The sequence below is a fragment of the Aspergillus candidus genome (genome assembly GCF_002847045.1).
Source record: "Aspergillus candidus strain CBS 102.13 unplaced genomic scaffold BDW47scaffold_1, whole genome shotgun sequence".
NCBI lineage: Eukaryota > Fungi > Ascomycota > Eurotiomycetes > Eurotiales > Aspergillaceae > Aspergillus > Aspergillus candidus.
Window position 1 is genome coordinate 692,855 of NW_020194006.1, and position 20,217 is coordinate 713,071.

The following is a 20,217-nucleotide window of genomic DNA, read 5'->3' on the forward strand; positions in this document are numbered from 1 at the left end:
TGCATGGGAGAGTTGCAGACTAGTGGCAGTGCTACTGTGATTCATGATGGGGATGATTGATGCCTCTTGACTGCGCCCAATCGAGTCCACAGGAGTCGTCACTATCACTCCCTCCCCGGTCATCCATTTATTCGAACCATTTCCTTCCTGTCTCTAGTTTTGGATCTTTTGTGGATGAGTCGAAAGGTCTTCTGCAGACAAGGTCAGCCGATTCCCTCGTGTGGGTGCAGTTCTCTCAACCTCGATCTTATTTAAAGAGTGCACCAATTCCTCCCGGCTTGGTCGATGGGTCAAGTTGCACAGACTCTTTCCTGCCCCTCCGATCATTACCTGGTTTTTGCTCTTGCATGCATATATTTGCATCCTCTACCCGTACCGTCCAACCGATCCCAGCGTCGAGTCGATCGTGACGGGCGTGCCCGTGAGGTGGATGCAGTCATCCAACCATCGACCATTCTTCATTACGAGAGTAGATTGTTCTTTGTTCGCGTCCAGCCGACAAAGTGCGTCATTGTTGAGTGGAGCCTAAAGGCCTAGTCCTTGCTCCATACTAAGAGTTAGTGTCCGTCGGTGCCGAGAAGAGCCATCGGCTGAATGAGATTGTGATTGCATTGTGAGTCAACCATCTCTTTCTTTCCTCCTCCTTCTTTTATTTATATATATTGTTATTTTTTACTTGCTTTTTCCGTTTCCTATATATATCACTGTTCTCCTTCCTCTTTGGATAACAATATGTATTGAACTGCAATGGTGATCCCAGATGATCTCTATTGTTCTGTCCTTGTTTCCATACCGTCTGTAACTGTCTTTCCCCACTCTTACCTGCGTCTCCCGCCTATGACGCCATGTATTCACTTGTTTTGACCTTTTAAACTTTTCTTTCCTTTTCCCTTATACAGATTTTGTTATTTTTACCCCGCAACGCTAATGCGCAAAGCAGGATTGAGCTGCTTCTCTGTTTAATATTGTATCATATTTCATTTTTTTGATTGTACTGCCTGTTTGTTGTTTGATTACGATTGATCAGTTTCTTGCAACCAAAACAAAACGAGGCCAAAGACATCTCCAATCCCTGCTGCGTCATTTTCCCTGATTGGTCGTGATCCATTTTGCAACCAAGGCTGACAGGGACCGACGCCATCCGCTCAGGCATCCGCTCAGGGCCGTTCGTTCCTGACTGTACGGGGCGCATCTCCACCCGGGGGGCAAAGCAGAAAAAATAATAAGATTAAGAAACAAGAAAGGAAAAAATGAAGGGAAAAAAAGAAGGAAGAGTTAAGGGACGAGGGATAAAAACCTCGTCCGTGGCCACATCCACATCTCCACGAGACTCCTCCTCTGCCTCCTCCACTTCCTCCTCGCCCTCACTCTATCCCTCCTCTTACAGTTCTATTCATTCTCCACCACTCCTCAGCAGTAAGTTTATTCAATTCTTCCTTTAACTGGCTCTTCTTAAAATATCCCCTTCTCGATCCAATCATATATCCGCAACTACCGCTTCCCCTCATTCTTCCCAACTCCTTCACCTTCTCCTTCAAGCGTCAAGCCTCAAGTGGTCATCCCTCTGATTGGCCTCTGACCTCTCATCGACTCTCTGCTGCCCATCGATGATTTGTTTCAATCTCGTTCGCTGGCACCATTCCTGCACTGTCCTCCCCCCCACCTGACACGTCTCGCATGCCTCGCTAGTCACGACATTCCCGGTCCGAGAATCTTGCTGATCGCGTGCTCTTAGCCAACTTTCTCCCCTCATCGTGGTCCCCATCGTATCGGTCATCGGATACCCACGCGAGGGACCAACTAGAGACGTTAATCGCCAGACACGGCAGCCCCACCCGCGTTTCGCTGTCTTCCTTGGAAGACTTGACGGCAACCTCCTCCACATTTAACCCCCCACCGTCGCACCGTTCGGATTCTCCTCTGGCCGAAGCGACTGACTCCTTGGACTCCCTCACCCTCGCCAGTCCTGTCTCCCGACCGATTCCTATTCCTAAACCATCCCACGCCCACCAAGACGATCTCCCCGTCACTCCGCTGACCGGGCGTTTTGACAAAGGGTACTACTTTGCCCACCGTCGTCCGTCCTCCGACCGGAACGGCGATTCCCACCCTCGCCGACGCAGCGATCAATCTAGTCACCGCGTCCGCCGTGGTCACACGTCCAGAATGCGTGCCGACAACTCGTCCTTCTACTCTCCGATTGTGTCACCCACCATGACCCCCTCCGGGCGCTCCTCTTCTCCCCAGCCGGCTCATCCCCGAGGTTCATCGACCTCCAAGTCCGTCCCCTCCTTCCCGCTGGACAGTCTCCCCCGGTTCCACCCTACGGCCTACCCGCCCTCAAGCGGCTCGCAGGGTCTATCCACGCCGCTTTCCTCGGCGAGTCAGACTCGTCACTATACCTACCGGACCCCCTCGGCCGGATCTCGAGATCCCGTGCGCCAGTACCGAGAGATGATGGAGGGCATCTCGTCCTATCGGCCGCCCTCCCGGCCGCTCTCCCCCAGTCCGTCGGCGCCGCGCCTGGACCCCCTCTGCAGCCCGGGGCCCGTGACCCCACTGGTCCTGGAGGACGCTGGAGGCTACTTTCCCTCCGGTGTTGCCAGCGCTGATCCGGGCAACCAGTCAGCCGGGTCGGATGTTCTCGAGCGGCGTCGCGCCCATGAGACCGAGCGGACTCGCCAGAAGGCGCGCAAGACCCCCAAGGGCCGGTGATTGCCTTTGTCATTTCCGTCTTGTTCTCCTTATCCCAAGCCGCGTCGTCTTCGACTTCCACGGTCTCTAAAATATGTCGATGTATTATGATTGCTTCCATTTCTATTTATACCCCAGCACGCCTGAATACGCTACGACCTCTCCACCTTCTCTGCTCTTCTCTATCCTTCGTGATTGTTTTATCTTTTTTTTAATGGATGGGGGGTTTATTGCCATTGTTGTGATCTAGAATTCAAGGGGAACAGAACCAGACTGCTCTTCCACTGCATAAGCATGATATAGTGACTTGCCAAGATGGTCACAATCCATACTTTATTTCATAACATAGCTATACACAATGTATCTCTCATATAAACAAAAGATTCAAATCCATACGCCTTATAAGAGAAAGCAAGAAGTATAAACTACGGTGTACAACAGCTGACTAAAACGTCCCCCCGGAGTTCCCGCAGGTCTCCCCGACCGCCCTCGGGCTTGCGGGGCGCGAGATCAACACTCAAGATTTCTCTCCGACTTTCTTCCCCTCATGTTCTCCTCTCCTACTTAATATACTTATGGGGGTTTGTCTGCTGTATTGTTTATCTCTTTTTACGCGTTGAAATTGCTCTCATGAGTTTCGCGACCGACCGACCGTTCTAAGATCTATACACCGCTCTCGAGTTAGTTTCCTCGACGAGCGCGCACTGCGATTGCGGAGCAGATACCTTGGTTGTTGTATTTGCTTGGATTTAGCGTTGGTTGTTGGTTTATACTTTGCTTTTTTTATTTAAGATTCAGGTGAGAAAGGAGACCGTCTGTGTGTGTGTGTGGGAAATAAGGAAGGTACTAATTGTGCTATAATTGCAGATACCCATCCATGTCTTCGTCGCCTCATTCCCCGTCGCGCATTGAAGGAGTCGCTTCAATGGAGCCGTCCAAGGTGGTGGATACGACAGAGAGGAAGGGCTCTGCGCCGCCGCCGCCGCCCACGTCGGAGTCGAAGAAGAACTACAAGGGGTTCGTGGCGGGGGTGTTCTCTGGGATTGCGAAGTTGTCTGGTCAGTCTCCTCCGCACTGCGTGTTCATCTCCTGTGTTGTATTTGGAGTGTTGTTTTGCTTTGTGTGGTTGGCTAATATTGATTTGTGGTGGTTTAGTTGGGCATCCGTATGTTCTTTATTAATTCTTTTCTTCCACGGGTCCATCTAACGCACAACAGGTTCGACACGGTCAAGGTACGCCTGCAAACAAGCAAAGATGGCCATTTCCGAGGCCCGGTAGACTGCGTGCTGCAGACGGTGCGCAAGGAAGGAGTCGCGGGATTTTACAAGGGTGCTACGCCGCCGCTGGTCGGATGGATGGTGATGGACTCGGTGTACGTGCATTCACATTTCTTTCTTTCCTCATTGGGGAGGGTTGACGACTGACTTACGCTCGACATAGTATGCTTGGCTCTCTCACGCTGTACCGTCGACTACTCTTGGAGAATGTCTTTTCGAGACCGGAAATCCGCCGCATCACCCCGTTCGCCGCATACCAGAAGGACCCTAGCACACTGCCTAGTTTCGGACACGGCATCGCGGGCATCATGGCTGGGACGACGGTCAGCTTCATCGCGGCTCCCGTGGAGCATGTCAAGGCGAGATTGCAGATCCAGTATGCGGCGGATAAGGCAGGGCGGTTGTATAGTGGACCGATTGACTGTACCAAGAAGCTGGTAAGTCATTCCTTGTCCATCAAAGGAAAGACAAATAGAGCTGACTATGTAGCTCGGCACGCATGGAATATCCGGATTGTATCGCGGACTCTTTGCGACCATCTTATTCCGCTCCTTCTTCTTCTTCTGGTGGGGTTCGTACGACGTGCTGACTCGGATGATGCGCGAGCGCACCAACATGTCGGCACCGGCCATCAACTTCTGGGCGGGGGGCGTCTCGGCCCAGATCTTCTGGATCACCTCATACCCGTCGGACGTGGTGAAACAGCGCCTGATGACGGACCCGATGGGTGGGGGGTTGAACGACGGACAACGACAGTTCCGGGGGTGGAAAGATGCGGCGACCGCTGTATATAAAGAGCGCGGATTGAAAGGGTACTGGAGAGGATTTGTGCCATGCTTTTTGAGGGCATTCCCGGCGAATGCGATGGCGTTGGTTGCATTTGAGGGTGTGATGCGGTGGCTGCCTTAGTCGGCTTGGCGCAGAACCCACTTTGATAGATATAGAAGAATAGACAAGACTGCTACACTGTCCAGAAGATCGAATGGTAGGATGAAAAAGATACTGTGCAACTGTATCCATGGTTGCGACAGGTAAATGGGGCATTTCCGCATTCAGCCGTGGTTCCTCCAATCCTTTTCCTCGCCCCGTCATTTCCCTTCTTCTCTTCTCTCCACTTTCACTCGCTCCATTCGTCCAAACGCGCAGCAAGGGTTGACGGTCTTTGCTGTCTTTTTCCGGACAGCTTCTTGTCGGTCCGTTGTTTCATCTTCGGGTCCTTTTCTCGCTTTTTTCTTTTTGGACGGTCGATCAATCATCCTCTCTTCTTTCTTCCTCAGTCTCTCAATCTGAACACCTTGTCCCCTTACTTTACAAGTATTTCTAGTGGCGAGCGATGTTGCGTCCCGACCCATAGTGTCAACAAGTCTACTGGGCTGGTTTACAATCGTCGCCTAGACCACGACTCAACACTGCCGATCGGCGTCCAGATCCCGATCGACCACGTACACGGTCTCCCAACTTCAACAGGCACCACAGCTCTCATTCCGACTCCCGTCGACCATCGAAACGGCCGCGATGGCCGTCGCACGCTCGATGCGACGAACCAGTCCAATCACGCTGCTCCTCGCGGCCCTCCTCGCCTTCGGCTTCCTGATCTTCCTCATCTCGCCCTCTGCCTCCCCGCCCTTGGCCGACTCCGTCCACGCCGCGCCCCTCACCGACACCTCCGGCTCCTCGTCGCAACGACGAGTTCAAGACGCCGCCCAGAACCCCCTCTCCCCGCCCACCAAACCCTTCCACAAGGCCCAGCCCATCCGCGATGACGGCCAGAGCGCCCCGCCCCCCGTCGTCGACTACGACCTCAACTCCCTCACCACGACCAGCGACTCCGCCGGCCAGCGCGAGCGCGTCCTCATCCTCACCCCACTAGCCCGCTTCTACCAAGCCTTCTGGGACAACCTCGTCCGCCTCGACTACCCGCACGAGCTCATCTCCCTGGGCTTCATCGCGCCCCACACCGCCGAAGGCAACTCCGCTGTCGCTTCCCTCGAAGCAGCCATCAGCAAGACGCAGTCCGGCCCAATCAAGAACCGCTTCGCAAGCATCAGCATCCTCCGCCAGGACTTCGACCCGCCGCTGCAGTCGCAGGACGAGAAAGAGCGGCACAAGATGTCCGCCCAGAAAGCCCGCCGCGAGTCCATGAGCCGCGCCCGCAACTCCCTCCTCTTCACGACCCTCGGCCCCAGCACCTCCTGGGTCCTCTGGCTCGACGCCGACATCATCGAGACCCCCCGCTCCCTCATCCAGGACCTCTCCTCCCACAGTCTCCCCGTCATCGTCCCAAACTGCTTCCAGCGCTACTACAACACGGAGAAAAAGGCCATGGACATCCGTCCCTACGACTTCAACTCGTGGATCGATAGCTCCACCGCGCAGGAACTAGCCGATACCATGGATCCGGAGGAAATCCTCCTCGAAGGCTACGCCGAGCTCCCCACCTACCGCTCGCTTATGGCCTACATGGCGGACCTCTCCTCCCCTAACCCCGGTCGTGTCGTCGACCTTGATGGCGTGGGCGGTACAGCCCTCATGGTCAAGGCGGACGTCCACCGCGACGGCGCCATGTTCCCGCCTTTTCCGTTCTATCATCTCGTTGAGACGGAGGGGTTCGCGCGCATGGCGCAGCGGTTGGGGTATACTGTGCATGGGTTGCCTGATTATCTCGTACGTCTTCTCCTATCGTCCTTTCTTCCTGCGCGTAGTTTGTCAAAACTATTGCTAACGTGATTTCTACTTGTCCAGGTCTACCATTACAACGAATAGACCAGCAGTACATGTGACGAGTAATTGCCACATCCCTATTTTCATTTCTTTTTTTTTTTCTCTTCTGTCCTACACTTTTTTTAACTCCTCATCCTGTGTGTTTTGTGGGTCGTCTGGCAGGGGCGTTCTCGGTTGCGTCATTGATTTTAACTATCTATTCATCTACTTTCTACTATCTATTTATCCGTCTATCATGTGTATCTTGGTCAAGCCTGCTGAGCTAGGCGGTACTGGTTCTAGAGGTTGGGCCAGAAATAAATACAAATATCTCTACACAATGGAAACAGTAGGTGGTCTATATATTTGTAGGTTTAGTAGATGTGAGTATATCTGTCGTGTGAACGTGTCTGGTTTGGTTATTTGGCATAGTAGGTTGGTTGGTTGAGCGGGTTGTGTTGTGTTCGTTTATATGAATGACAGACAGACTGACTGACTATCTACCTAGGTATGTAGGTAGTACACTCTGCCAGGTCTCAGTCTGTATCTCGAGGGGTAAACAGTGACAGTGGGGGCTCAATCCCAGGAGATCCTATCCCAACGTTAGCAAACCAAACCCAGGCAAGAGATAACAAGGGAAAAAAAGAAAGAAAGAAAAACATACCACAACATAATCCCCGCGCCCAACGCAACAGCCAAAAATTGCACAATCGTCTTCCGGATCTCAACGCCCTTATTCTTCCCCGTCTCCAGCAGCTCCGGGATGACCGACACTGTCCCCACATACAAGAACGTGCCTGCAGTGAACGGGAGAAGCATATCGCCCCAGGAGAGGCTCGTGCCGAGGAGTCCGACTGCGCTGCCTCCGTCCGTGGCGGTGTGGCTGTTCCCGCCGAATTCCTGCACGGCAATGCCGATAAGCGTGCCGAGGAAGGCCCCCACGGCGGTGACGAATTGCGCGCCCATGGCTTGGCGCTTGGAGAAGCCGGATTGGACTAGGAGGGCGAAGTCGCCTACTTCGTGGGGGATCTCGTGGAAGAAGACGGCCACGGTGGTGGTTGCGCCGATTGTGGGCGAGGCGTAGAAGGAGGAGGACATGGCGAGGCCGTCGGTGATGTTGTGGGTGAAGTCTGCGATGAGGTTGAGGTAGCCGCCTAGTTTGACGCTGGGGTTGATTTCCTTGGGGGGTGTGGTTGTGTCGGTGGATGATGTGGCTGCGGGGGTGGGTTGGGGCTGCTTGCGCTTTTTGAGGTCGGTCGTGGGTGTGTCAAGGCTGGTCGAGGTGCCCTCTGTCTCTGTTGAGGTGGTAGGGGTTGGTTCCGGGCCATGGGAGTGGGAGTGTCCCTCCCCGCCTGTGGCGATGCGGAGCGTCTTGTCCATTGCGACAAAGGTGAAGAATCCGACCATGATGCCGAGGCCGAGGAGGAGGTTGCGGTTTGGCTCGACCATCACGAAGCTGACGTGCTCGGGGGAGTCTTCGCCCAGGAAGATCTCCGGGAGGAGGTGGAACAGCGTGTCGCCCAGCAAGCCACCCACTGCGAAGGCGACCATGACGGACAGAGATGAGGGGTCGATGTTGGGGGGGCAGAGGGCCAGGAGGAAGTCTGTTCTGATCAATACGTTGTCTTCTATGAATTGCGTTGTGGTAGGTGTATACTGGGAGGGCCTGAGATGTAAACAGTTGCCAGGAGGGCATTCACAGCTGGGCTGCCAGGGAACAGGACCGCGAAGATCTTGGAGCTGAGGCTGGTCGTTTGGGGAGCGGTGGCGCGTTTGTGCTCGTTAAGGACCTCGACGAGGGGGCAGTTCTATCTTCGTTAGACTGAACTTATCACCAAAATTAGGGAAGAATTGAATACCTGCAATTCATCTTCAATCTCACCCACGGACAGCTCCCCCACCGCGACAGCATCGTACGCTGCGCCCAGAGCAGCAAAGGCAATGACGCCGCAGAGCAGCGCCAGCCCGGTTCGGCGCCCGGGTAGAATAGAGTTCCAGGCCATACTGACAGGTACAATGATAGGAAGGTAAGATGAGGAAAATACAAGGCTGAGGTAGGTGAGATAGCTGAGATGATGGATGTTTATCAGTGACAGGGGCCAGACAAACACGCCAAGCCAGTTCCTGGAGTCAACACAAACATACCCTATTTGGATTAGCGCCTCCGCAATCGATAAGATCCATTCTTATTTTTTTTCTCCCGCTGCAAAACTTGCAACCTCATCTCCAATCCACCACACTTTATATCCCCACACCATGACCAATATCCGTCAAGCTAAGAAGCTCCGGTCGTCTCGGCCCAAGGCCACCGCCAAGCGCAATGGCCGGCTGAAGAGCGGCAAGAAGAAGGTCAATGTCTTGGGCAATGCGATCATCGCCGAGAACTGGTACGCCCACCAACACTCCAACTAAATAGCCTCCTCTAACAAGAATCAAGGGACCGCAACCTCACCCTCACGCAAAACTACCGCCGCCTCGGCCTCATGCACCGTCTGAATGCCCCCGCCGGCGGCTCTCAACGGATCACCACCGACACCGGCTTCGCCGACGCCCCCGAGAACAACCTGCACATCAAAGGCAGCGCCGAGTCCAACGCCAAGAACCTTAAGGTCGGCGAGACGCGAGTCGAGCGCGACCCCGAGACGGGCAGGATCCTGCGCGTTATCAACGACGACGAGGTGGAGATCGCGGGCCGCAAGCACAAGCGCGCGAACCCGCTCAACGACCCGCTCAACGACTTGGCCGTTGATGTCGATATTGCTGCTGTCGGACAGGCGGCGCAGGGCAAGGACGCGAGCGCGGTCGTCAGGCAGTTGGAGATGCAGGCTGCGAAGGAGGATTCTGCTGTTCTGGGCAAGAAGCCGCGCCATACGAGTACGCGCGAGGGAGAGTGGATTGAGAAGTTGGTGCAGAAGCATGGGGATGATTATGCTGCTATGGCGAGGGATAAGAAGTTGAATCCTATGCAGCAGACTGTGGGGGATATCAAGCGGCGGATTCGCAAGTTTGAGGCTGGTCAGGCGTGAGTTGGTGGTTGATGATGGTTTGCATTCATTGCGGCGCGTGGCGTTGGGTCGTTTGTTTGATCTGGGATAAAAGTTGTATATATCCATCTTTGCACCTTGGGTCTAATCTATTCTTATTCGAGATTTTGAGCTATGTATAGGTGCATTCTCGCTGATAGGTGATATGGTCTGGGGTAGGCGGGAGCTACGAAGATCCTTCCTAGACAGTCATACTATAATATTCAAATGCGAACAGCAATACCATTCAGGTGCTCACACCACACTTTGATCACTCAGTCATATCACCAACAAAACCCTGCCGCGCAACCCTCCCCCCATCCAACACCACATAATAATCCGCATCCTTGATCGCCTCCAGCCGATGCGCAATCGTAATAACCGTCGACTCTCGCATTTCCTCGCGCAGCACCTGCTGGATCTCCAGCGAGCTCTCATGGTCAATCGACGCCGTCGCTTCATCTAGGATTACAATCGAGCTACGTCGCAAGACAGCCCGCGCCAGACCAATCAGCTGCCGTTCGCCCTGGCTGAGATTGCGGCCTCCAGCGGCGACGTGCGTCTCAAGTGTCCACCCGTGTCGACCACAGATGCGGCCCAGAACGTCTGCGCACTCTGCGTCGGAGAACTCGCCCGTCGGGTCCAGGTTCAGTCTGATGCTGCCCGGGAAGAGGACAGGGTCTTGCGCGACGAACGTCACCCGTTTGCGGAGGGCTTCAGTGTCTACCTGGCTGATGTCGAGCCCGTCTATGAGGATTCGTCCAGACTCTGGGCGGATGACGCTGAGGAGGGAGACTGCAAGTGTTGATTTCCCGCTTCCTGTGCGTCCGATCACGGCGGTTGTTGAACCCCCGGGGATGCGGATGTTGATGTCGGTGAGGGAGGGGTCGAGGTGCGGCGCGTAGCGGATCGTAGCGTTTTCGAAGACGATGTCGCGGCCGAATTTGGGCCACGATGCCGGGGGGTCGATGGTGCCGGGGTCTTCCTGCTCGACGTGAAGGAGCTCGTCGACTCGTTCGACGGACACAAAGTCCATCTGCAGTTGGCCGTACTCTTTGCAGAGGCCGTGGGTCGCTTCGACGAAGTTGCTGGCTGCGATTAGGACGAAGGCTGCGAGGCCGGGTGATACCCTCGTGTACAGTGCGAGAACGGTCAGGCAGAAAGTGGAAAGCGCTGAGAGGCTTTCGAAGCGGTACATTAGCCAGCTTTGGAGCGACCAGTAGAAGTGGTCCATGCCTTGGAACTTGTCGACCACGGCAATCACGCGGTTCTGGAATCGCTCTTCTGCGTGGAATGCGCGCACGCTTGTCAGGCCGTGGAGAAGCTCGCCAAAGTTGGAGATCAGGGGGCTGAGCGAGACCATTTCCAGTCGACGTAGGCTCTGTGATGTAGGCAGGAAGCGGAGGAAGGTTAAAATGAACGCGGCTGTCAAAAGGAGAGAAAATGCCAGGAAGTAAGGTGTGACTGATGCAATCACAGCAATTGAGGATATCCATGTGATCGCCTGGAAGGCGATGACCTGGAACTGCTGGCTGATATTTCCGTCGACTACCCCGATATCAGACGTCAAACGATTCATGAGACGCCCAATTGGCGTCGTATCGAAGAACCGGAATGTCGCGTGGCTGACTTGCACCATCACCTGCTGAAAAAGGGACTTTCCAGCGCAGTATACGATAATGAGCATCATGAGCTGTCCGATGAGCAGCATGAAGGATTGGAAGGTGGTGATAGCAAAGAACGCCCACAGCCATGGCTTGACATTCTCCATCGGCGGAGGGAAGCCGTCCATGGGGTTGGACGGATGCCAACTAAATCCTGCCGGTAAGATCGATAGGCTTATCCAGTTGGTTGCCAGTGCCTTTCCTTTGGAGGTGAGGGATCCCACGAGCAAGAGAAGCTCATTGTAAGCTTCTCCCCACTCCTTCAGGAACCACGACTGGCCGATTGACGCCAGACGGTATATCGTGAGAATGATAACAAGGCTGATCCACCATTTGTACTTTCCGGCTTTTATGTAGGTCCAGTACACCTTGGCTTGAACGCCCCATTCAGCTCGGGTTTCTTCCTCAATGAACTTTTCTGGCACGGCAGCGCCATCCTGAGACTCGGTCTCGGCCTCAGGCGCGACGTCCACGACTCCGCTCTGTGAGGATCCCGTGGAATCTTCAGCTTCGAAAACGTGGGCCTGTCGCTGCTCTATAGTAGCTCGACCGTCCCGGATATGGATGATCTGATCAGCAACATGCCCAACAAGATGGGTACGATGTGTCACAAGCACAACGATCCGACCTCTCATCAACGGCCCAGACAAGCATTTGCGAACAACGTCCTCTGCAGTATTATGGTCCAACGCAGACAAGGGATCGTCGAAGAGCAGAATCCTCGCGCTACTGTAGACGGCTCTCGCCAGAGCCACGCGCGCCTTCTGACCACCCGAGAGACCAATCCCATTCTCCCCAACAAACGACAGGTCACCGTGTTTGAAATTTGCCAGATCCGGGAGCAGAGCACAGGCTTCCAGGACACTTTTGTAGCGCTGCTCGTCATACGCAGCAGAGAATAGAATGTTGTCGCGGATGCTCATGCTTTGTAGCCACGGGGTCTGGGCACAGTATCCTATCATCTCATTTGGTATATCCGAGAACCCAGCGAGTCTGTCCAGCTCGCCTAATAATGCCTGTAGCAGAGCCGTTTTCCCAACGCCCACCTTTCCACATATGACTGTGAGGCCTTCTGATATCTGTAGGCTGATATCAGAGAGGACAGGATAGGACGTGCCAGGCCATGCAAATGAGCATGAATCCAATGTAAGCGGGGCTCGCTGATTCACCGCAGGTGCTGTTGTTTCTTTGTCCGGCTCTGCCATAAAATCTTCAATTCTTTCCATGGCAATAGACGCGTTGATGAGAACGGTAATTAATCCTGGAATGTCCCTGAGACGTGTTTCCAGCATGGTGAACAATTGCAGGGCGGGGAAGATAATATCGATTCGCAGTGGATTCCCGGCCAGTAGCGTGTATGCGTATAAAGCCAGAACGGGGAAGAGACCGCTCGCAAATGCGTTGACGAACCGAATCAACACACCCCACAAGCTGGTCATAATACGCAAGTTCAACTCAGTCTGCCGGGCTTCCATTACTTGCCGAAGCCAGTGATTTTGCCACCCATACCAACGAAGGTGTCGCAGCGCTTCGATGAATTGCGAGGATATCTGGAGTCTGTTATCAGTCGCTAGTCTTCGGACGCGTTCCCATCGGAGCAACGTTCGTGTGATGATTGCATTCAGGACCTGGGCTACTAGGATCGCAAGAATCCCAAGAAAGCAAGATGGTCCGAGCAACTTCCAAACAAGTACGGTGGCTATAACGAGCCCCAGTGGCTTGTCGACTAGACTATCCACTTCCCAGAACCGTTGTGCCACTTCGTAAGCGTCCCCACGAAGCAAGTTGAAAATTTTACCCATGGATGCGGCTGTCTTTGGCTTCTTCTTTTCCTGCTTTTGCCGTACGGGAAAGATCCCACATATCTTTCTCTTTTGGTCGATGGGCTGTTCCTCGTCGGAAGCTTGAGCCTCTTGGTCAGGATCTTCCTCTCCCTCTCCCTTCTCCAAGGTCTGTTGGTCAAAGACATTCTTTCTAGATAACGCCTTTTCATAAATCATCATGACCATCTCCCCCCTACTCCTTTCATAGCATCGTCTTGAATACCACAGGAAGAGGACCTGGGCCTGCGCTGCTACCAAGCGGATCACCATCCACAGCACAGCATATGTCAGGGCGATGCGTTTCGGTAAAGCCGTATTTTCCATCGACTTCAAGAGTTGCTGTAACAGCACGGGCGTTGAAAACCCTACACTACGTCAGCAACAATCCCAATAACAAGACCGGAACCCATACCGCAAAGCATCTGCACGATTGCAATTGAAGCAGTAATCAAAACATCGAGCCCATTTGCCTGGAGTAACCGACTGATAACAGACCCTCGCAGGACCCGAAAGTGATCGTGCAGTCGCCGATGCTGGAACTCGAACCCGAGGGACCAAACGTCTTCTTCGTGCAGTTGTCTCTTCTTGCCCAGTGACATCAGAGGCGACATCCATGATACCGTTAGGAATTGCCACAAACGAAGGTTGTCTTCCGGGCTTCTGTAGTCGCTTGATGGTGTATGGCCCACGACGCCAATATCCAAACATGCAAGCGAGGGTCCTCGTAGAGGCATTATCAGAATGACCCCACAGGCTGCTAAGGCGGCGCCTGCGGATGTGTAATACGCACCAAGCTTTGTGGCAACAAAAGCATGATGGTTCAGTATATATGCAACTTCAACTATGAAGACCGCCAGGAAATACGCCAGTAGGGATGTCGGACAAGACCTTGGTCTTTCGACTATCACAAAAAGCGCGGCCAAGGCCTATGATTGATTAGAATGTACTCTGGGGTAAGAAAACGTCACGCACCCAAGATATAAGAAGCGCATAACCTGCAAAATCTGCACCTGTTAACACCAGCTTAACCACCTCTGCCGCAACGCCCACGATGGTGATGGCAAAGAGGATGATCACCCAGCCCATCCGCTGTTTGGTCTGCTCTACCGGCAATTCAGGGCACAGAGGCTGCTCCAAAACAAACGGCTTCATCCATTTAGGACGAGCTAACATCGAAATGCGACCCAGCAGATGCCTAACCACTAGCAGTGAGATGACAATGGCTGGGATGGTGGCAAAGTACGGCATGGCACATGGTGACGGCCGTGCGTGGGCCGAGTCCTTCAACAATCAGCATAGTCATTCTTGGTCAATGCGAATAATTCTTGGTTAAAAACGTACCCATATTGGAGAGCAAGAAGTGAGGGGTTCATTTTCCTGATCCAAGTACATGAGGACACTTGAATTGGCCAATTGATATGGCAGATTGAGACATGTCCGGGGAAAAGTGACGTTGAACGATCCTCCAGGGTACATTGCTTGACTGCGGGGAGGCTGGGGCGCTAAACTTCCGTCTCCGTCCACGACCGCATCCTGCAGAACGACAGAATGTGTCAACTTCCATCTACTCTATCGATATCGAAATACTCCTGGTCTTAAATATTAGATGAACCAGTACATTTATTGTTTAAGCACTTTTGTTTCTATGTTAAAATTTATTTATTTTGTTTTTTATTTTTTTCTTAATTTTTAATATAGGTTTGTACATCTCATGGCCGGTCACAACCAATCATCTATATATAATTTCACGAAAACAACTAGGTGTGCCGTGACTTTTTCGGGCTTCAAAATATAACTCTAATCTACACATCCAGGCGCGACTGGACAACAAATCTAGTAAGCTGATAGAGGTCATGTGCCCGCTAGCCGCTTCTGTCTTCCATATCGGGTTTTGCCTTTTCTGATGCGAGCAGAATCTGGACGATGGATACGTGCCCGTTCCTCGCAGCACACGACAGCGGCGTATGGCCGTCAGTGTCCTTCGCATCGACTGCAATCCCTTTCTGGAGGAAGTGTTTGACCGCTCCCTCAACCCCGAAGCACGCCGCCAAATGAAGCCCAGTCATCTCTCTCGGGAATTTCTGGCTGCACTGGGGACTCCGTGGGTGACACTTGATAGCCAGGAGTGCCTGGGTCGATGCTTGGACTGCCGTCTCGCACTCGAGAAAGTTCATAACTTCTGGGCACAAAATCGCAGACTCGCGAGCATGATGGCCCCAGTAGTTTGCTGCGTAGTTATAGAACGGGTGTGTCTGCAGTCTCTCTTCAAAGTCTTCGTCCGTCTGGCAGCACCCGCTCCTGAAGGCGCCAAATGAGAGGTAGGCAGCGCAGACCCTCGAGATCTTCAGTTCCGCATCAAGGAACCGAATGCCCTTTGTTGCCTCGAAGTAATCTCGCGTCGACTTGTGGACGAAGTCGATAGTTTTGCTCGTCTCATCGAAACTCACTAGCCCAGCACACAGAGATAGAACCCTTCTTATATTAGGAAGGTAACTCTCAAACTCGGCCTCCGTTAGCTTTGCATTCAGAGCAAGGGCGTACCGAAGCTCTACCGCGGATAGTGGACGTCTGGCATAAAGGACCCATGCCAGAGTCCACATGGCGAGTCTTTTCGGGCTTTCTTCCTGCCTTTGGATTCTTTCCATCGTTTGCCCGTAAGCTTCGAGTAGTCTGTTTTCTCTTCTGTAGGGGTTCCTTAAAGCATCCTGGATCTCTCCTTTTGTTTCCAGGCTTTGCAGTGCGTTCATATCGAGGACTGCAAACAGAAACCTATAAATGGCATTTAGTGATATGTAGATGTTAATACAGTGTGCTCGACTCACATTCCGTCAGCCGCCGTGATAATTTCCGTTTTGATCGTAGTTCGAAGGCCATCTAAGTCTGTTCCGTGTACCTTTTCCCATGACGAAATCCTGTTGTCCAGATATATTTTCAGATCATGCTTCGTAGAGACAATTTCTCGCACGATGCTCTCGCGAAACCTAGCCTCCACCCCCTGGGGCCTTGACGTCGCGAAGAAGCTCAGTCGGGTCTTGACCTGAGCAGCAAAGATCGCCGACAGAAAGCTGTCTCGGCACCGATTATGGTTTTGGCATTCGTCTAACGCATCGACGATGATAAATGTCCTTGAATCGGAAGGGATAATAGAGTTTAAGACCTCCAAAAGTGCCTTAAGCCCCGGCCGTGAACTCTTATCTTTGTGTCGGCTGTATAGATCCTTGACAATCTTAGGAAGAGGAGACTGTTTCCGAACCAACTGTTGCAAGACGCTGCCAAGAAATCCCTCTGGTGTTTGGTCCTGCAATCCAAAGCTGCAATAGACGTACGCAATATTGGCGTTGTCGAAGTGTTTCTCGAGATGATCGACGACAATAGATGTCATAAGTGTCTTTCCGGCCCCGGGGATGCCAGGACAGAATAAGGTCCGGTTGTCATTTCTCATCCAGGTCTGAAACTCCGGCGTCTTGAGAAACCATTCGCCAGTCCTGTGCGTCCGAAGACTTACGTATTCATTCTGCTTGGAAGAAAACTTAAGGCCTTCGGTGGGAGCGAGCCATTTCAAGATCGTCTCACGGTCTTGATCATGTTCTCTGTCGTGGATGATTCCAACCATTTCGTGCACATCTGTCCTAATCAGTGACTGCAATTCCACAAACAGTGACCTTTTACTCACCTGAGAGAATATCAGCGAGCTTCTTCTCAGCCTCGACTCGACTTGTTGGAACTCGACAAAGAAGGTCCTTCCCATATGCCGCAGCCGCCATCGTCGCAAACCCCTCCCATTCCGAACTCTCATGCGAATCCGAGTAGTCGCATATACCGCGGATAACCAGACATGGAAAGTAATTCATAAGCCCCCCAGCTGATGCATCAAAGCAAAGAATATGATTCTCTGCGGCAAGCTTGTCCCGCACTCGAGCGTCCCTCATCGGCCGGTCTGCAGAGGCTATCATCCCGTAGTGAATTTCCAAACTCTCACCCTCTTCACCCCTTTCAGGCCTCCATACAAGATTCATCGGATCCTCACCACGGCCCTCCACACAGGCTTCCCCCGAATGTACAAACCCACTCTGATACAACCTATCCCTGCCCCTCTCCGGACGCTGATATCCCTTCCTCAGCTTCGGCATCCTCCCCAAAACATCATCAACAGCATCCTCCAACCCATTCCCCTCCTCCTCATACCGCGCCGCAAGATCCATCACAGCACCACGCAGAGCAACCGGCGGCAGGTTCAAGAACCTCGTCGTCCAACCGTCCCCGCCCTGCTCCGTTTTCCCGTAGTCATACTGCAACACCCCACCCACCCCCTCACAAGGAACACTAACAACAACATCCCCCAACCGCACATCATGCCTCTCACTCGGCACTCCCCCACCAATACCTACCATCAACCCGAGTCGCACATTTGGAAAGCTGTTCAGCATGTCCCTGGCCACGTTCGCCGCCGAAGCAATCCCGTACTCCCCTGCGGCTAACACCCCGATGACCACGTTGTGGGACCCCATTCGGCCCAGCGTGTAGACGCTGCTGTTGTTGGGGGCGACTTGTGTGGGGAGACCGTGCTTTTCGTCGAGGAAGGCTCGTGCAGCTACGTATTCGACGTGGATGGCGCATATCCAGCCGATTGTGTAGGCTTCGTTGGGGAGGGGGGTGTGTGGAGGTGGAGGTGGAGGTGGAAGTCGGGGGTTGGTGACTGTGAGTGGTGAGGTTGAAGGGTGATTGTGTAGTTCTTGGGGCATTGTATTATATACTGATGTATAGGTATGTATATGTATATGTTTGTCTAGAAAATTGCCAAGTATGAACCGTATAGTATAATGATATGTAGTGAATATGGGTTCGAGATGGGGCGTAATCACTTCCGTTTGTCTTAATGTTGGGCGTGATAGTCTTGCTCGCGACAATATCAAGACGTTTATATACGCACACTCTTAGCCGCCGTGGATATTTAGTGTTTCATGAAGGATGTAGTTGTAAAACATAAGTACTGCCCTGCAGTCTATCGCCCGATAATTACATTTCCCCGGCGCTTAGTGATATTGAACATGGCCCAGCCAAGCGCTATTATAAAATAGCCTATCAGGCTATAAATAAGAATAACCAGTTCAGAAGTCCAAAGTTAAAACCCCCTCCTTACGTATAAAATATAGAATTATGATGGCTGAAAGTTTTCAGATGCAGTGAAAAGGTGAAGGTAATGTTATATCCAATCTGCTAGCTAGCCTCGGATGGCACGCTGACTCTATGTACAATGCGGACCCATCGTCGTCGACGCCATTCGCCCATCTGGAGCGCCGCGGCGCCTCCCCTTTCCTCGAAATCGCGAGATACCCTGCCCTTCCCCTTGCGCTTCGCCTTGGTGTCGTCGGTGCTGGGCTTTGGATCGGCGTCAAAGGTTTCGTGCCCGAGCGCCTTTGCGACGACGGTGTCCTCCCGGCGGGACTCATCCGACGGCAGATCCCAGACCCAGCCGCCGATTTCGTCGCCGGGCGAGGATCCCTCGTCTGGACTGCTGCCGGAAACTTCGAAGCCGACGCCGGTGATCATCCGTTCGACGACCCATTCCCGGCAGTCTAGATCGAGTTCCCACTTTTTGCTCTTCCAGGCCCACCCATGGGGCGGTCGGACGTCTTCGAAGAAGCGGCAGCCCTTGGGTCGGTCCCCGGCGAAACGGTACGGGGAGAGCGGGTCGTACGGCAGGGAACTGAATACGAAATGCTCCCAAGGCGTCTCGGAGAAGGGGGCCAGGGAGCGCCACTGGATCTCGAAGATCTCGACCTCGCGCTCCTCGGGATATGTGTCCAGCGTGATGTCGGCCAAGGATCCCAGCAGCGACATCGCGGCGGACGGGTCGGACGGCAAGGAGTCCAGCGACAGGCCTGCGGCCTCTAGAGCCTCCTTGTGCGCGCTGAGGAATGCCCGGTCCCGGTCGGAGCGTTCGCTGGTGAAATCCGATGCAATGGTCTGGAGGAGATCCTGAAGGCTCGGGTGCTTGGACAGGATGGCCGCGTTGCCGCCGATGAGCGCGATTACCCGCCACGGCATCAGGTCGGACACGGCAAACAGCACAATCGTTGCAAACAGCACCATGAGGAAAACGGCGGATGACAGTCGTTCGTTGGAGAAATTCGTCAACGGCGCAAAGACCGACACCAGTGAATCATGCACATCCGAGAAATCGGCCATACTGTTCTGCAGATCGCGCATGTTCCGGAAGAAGTCCTTGGACGTCTCCGATGCCGGTGTGATGGTTTTCGCGGGAGCCAGCGCGGGGCCCTGGAAGGAATAGTAGGGCATGATGCTCGATGTCGACGGTGCCGGCGGTGGGGGGTGGCGAGCGAGGAAGGCAGGAACCATGACGAACAGTAAAAAGACCATCATCGGGAGGACCACGAGCAGATGGGGTTCAAGACATATCAAAGAATAGGCGAATAAGAAGGAGAATGTGTGGGAAGGGTGCTTCCAGTTCAGCACGCGCTCGACTTGGTTTTGGAAGTGGAAAACGACGCCAATTCTGCATGGTATCAGCAACGGAAGCTCTCAACCGTCAACGTCCTATCGCTCCAGCCTACCTTGCGTTAAATCGACGAAAGTTATTTCCCATTAATGGGAGACTGAACGCAGGCCGCTTGGCGTCTGCAGCGTTCAGTCTGTCTTCGACGGAGATCGACCCAGCCTCTCCATCCCGGGGGACGACTTGTTCTAGGATTCTTGAACCAGTCAGTTCAGTTCTTTCCAGCCCTTCCAGCTCGATTCAGGCAGTACCAAGAAGACATACTTTGTGAACAGCCTGTCCTGCAGCGACCGCGATCCCGACCTGGTATGCGAGCTGCGTTGGGACTTGGGGGGTTTTGCGTCATCTTTGGTCTTCCCCGCGGAGATCACGGGCACCGGTTCGTTCCGATTGACGATAGCGTCGGGGGTGTATTCATCCATGATACCAGACTAATATGGAAGTCACACCAGATCGATGATGAACCGACGGCATTTCCAGGCGTCGATGGGAAAGATCTGGAGGTGAAGGAGAGGGGA

The 20,217-nt window shown here is 53.4% G+C and overlaps 8 protein-coding genes across 8 annotated transcripts; 4 read left to right on the forward strand and 4 right to left on the reverse strand.

Moving 5' to 3' along the window:
• Positions 1–3: 3 nt before the first annotated feature.
• Positions 4–614, forward strand: BDW47DRAFT_97512 (uncharacterized protein). The gene is made up of 2 exons (XM_024820439.1): positions 4–191; positions 241–614. Exons 1-2 carry the CDS (start codon positions 175–177, stop codon positions 527–529), a joined length of 306 nt encoding a protein of 101 aa, XP_024676636.1. The 5' UTR covers positions 4–174; the 3' UTR covers positions 530–614.
• Positions 615–1,400: 786 nt separating this feature from the next.
• Positions 1,401–2,818, forward strand: BDW47DRAFT_2627 (uncharacterized protein). The gene is made up of 2 exons (XM_024818597.1): positions 1,401–1,625; positions 1,690–2,818. Exons 1-2 carry the CDS (start codon positions 1,608–1,610, stop codon positions 2,713–2,715), a joined length of 1,044 nt encoding a protein of 347 aa, XP_024676637.1. The 5' UTR covers positions 1,401–1,607; the 3' UTR covers positions 2,716–2,818.
• An 801-nt stretch (positions 2,819–3,619) lies between these two features.
• On the forward strand, positions 3,620–6,735 carry BDW47DRAFT_114743 (mannosyltransferase complex subunit MNN9; the record flags this gene model as incomplete). The annotated part of the gene is made up of 6 exons (XM_024814709.1): positions 3,620–3,756; positions 3,912–4,067; positions 4,136–4,409; positions 4,462–4,880; positions 5,520–6,636; positions 6,715–6,735. The coding sequence occupies 6 exons, from the start codon at positions 3,620–3,622 to the stop codon at positions 6,733–6,735; spliced, it is 2,124 nt and encodes a 707-aa protein (XP_024676638.1).
• A 513-nt stretch (positions 6,736–7,248) lies between these two features.
• On the reverse strand, positions 7,249–8,675 carry BDW47DRAFT_121730 (Zn(2+) transporter YKE4; the record flags this gene model as incomplete). Its single annotated transcript, XM_024815691.1, has 4 exons — positions 7,249–7,264; positions 7,337–8,276; positions 8,330–8,480; positions 8,532–8,675. 4 exons carry the CDS (start codon positions 8,673–8,675, stop codon positions 7,249–7,251), a joined length of 1,251 nt encoding a protein of 416 aa, XP_024676639.1.
• Positions 8,676–8,896: 221 nt separating this feature from the next.
• On the forward strand, positions 8,897–9,988 carry BDW47DRAFT_97526 (nucleolar protein 16). Its single transcript, XM_024820440.1, has 2 exons — positions 8,897–9,059; positions 9,110–9,988. Exons 1-2 carry the CDS (start codon positions 8,929–8,931, stop codon positions 9,696–9,698), a joined length of 720 nt encoding a protein of 239 aa, XP_024676640.1. The 5' UTR covers positions 8,897–8,928; the 3' UTR covers positions 9,699–9,988.
• On the reverse strand, positions 9,967–14,430 carry BDW47DRAFT_121732 (putative ABC bile acid transporter; the record flags this gene model as incomplete). Its single annotated transcript, XM_024815692.1, has 3 exons — positions 9,967–13,547; positions 13,595–13,951; positions 14,193–14,430. 3 exons carry the CDS (start codon positions 14,428–14,430, stop codon positions 9,967–9,969), a joined length of 4,176 nt encoding a protein of 1,391 aa, XP_024676641.1.
• A 614-nt stretch (positions 14,431–15,044) lies between these two features.
• On the reverse strand, positions 15,045–17,924 carry BDW47DRAFT_121733 (purine and uridine phosphorylase; the record flags this gene model as incomplete). Its single annotated transcript, XM_024815693.1, has 3 exons — positions 15,045–15,951; positions 16,005–16,806; positions 16,856–17,924. The coding sequence occupies 3 exons, from the start codon at positions 17,922–17,924 to the stop codon at positions 15,045–15,047; spliced, it is 2,778 nt and encodes a 925-aa protein (XP_024676642.1).
• Positions 17,925–18,399: 475 nt separating this feature from the next.
• On the reverse strand, positions 18,400–20,121 carry BDW47DRAFT_121734 (PEX28-32 family peroxisomal membrane protein; the record flags this gene model as incomplete). The annotated part of the gene is made up of 3 exons (XM_024815694.1): positions 18,400–19,699; positions 19,758–19,895; positions 19,964–20,121. 3 exons carry the CDS (start codon positions 20,119–20,121, stop codon positions 18,400–18,402), a joined length of 1,596 nt encoding a protein of 531 aa, XP_024676643.1.
• Positions 20,122–20,217: the final 96 nt, after the last annotated feature.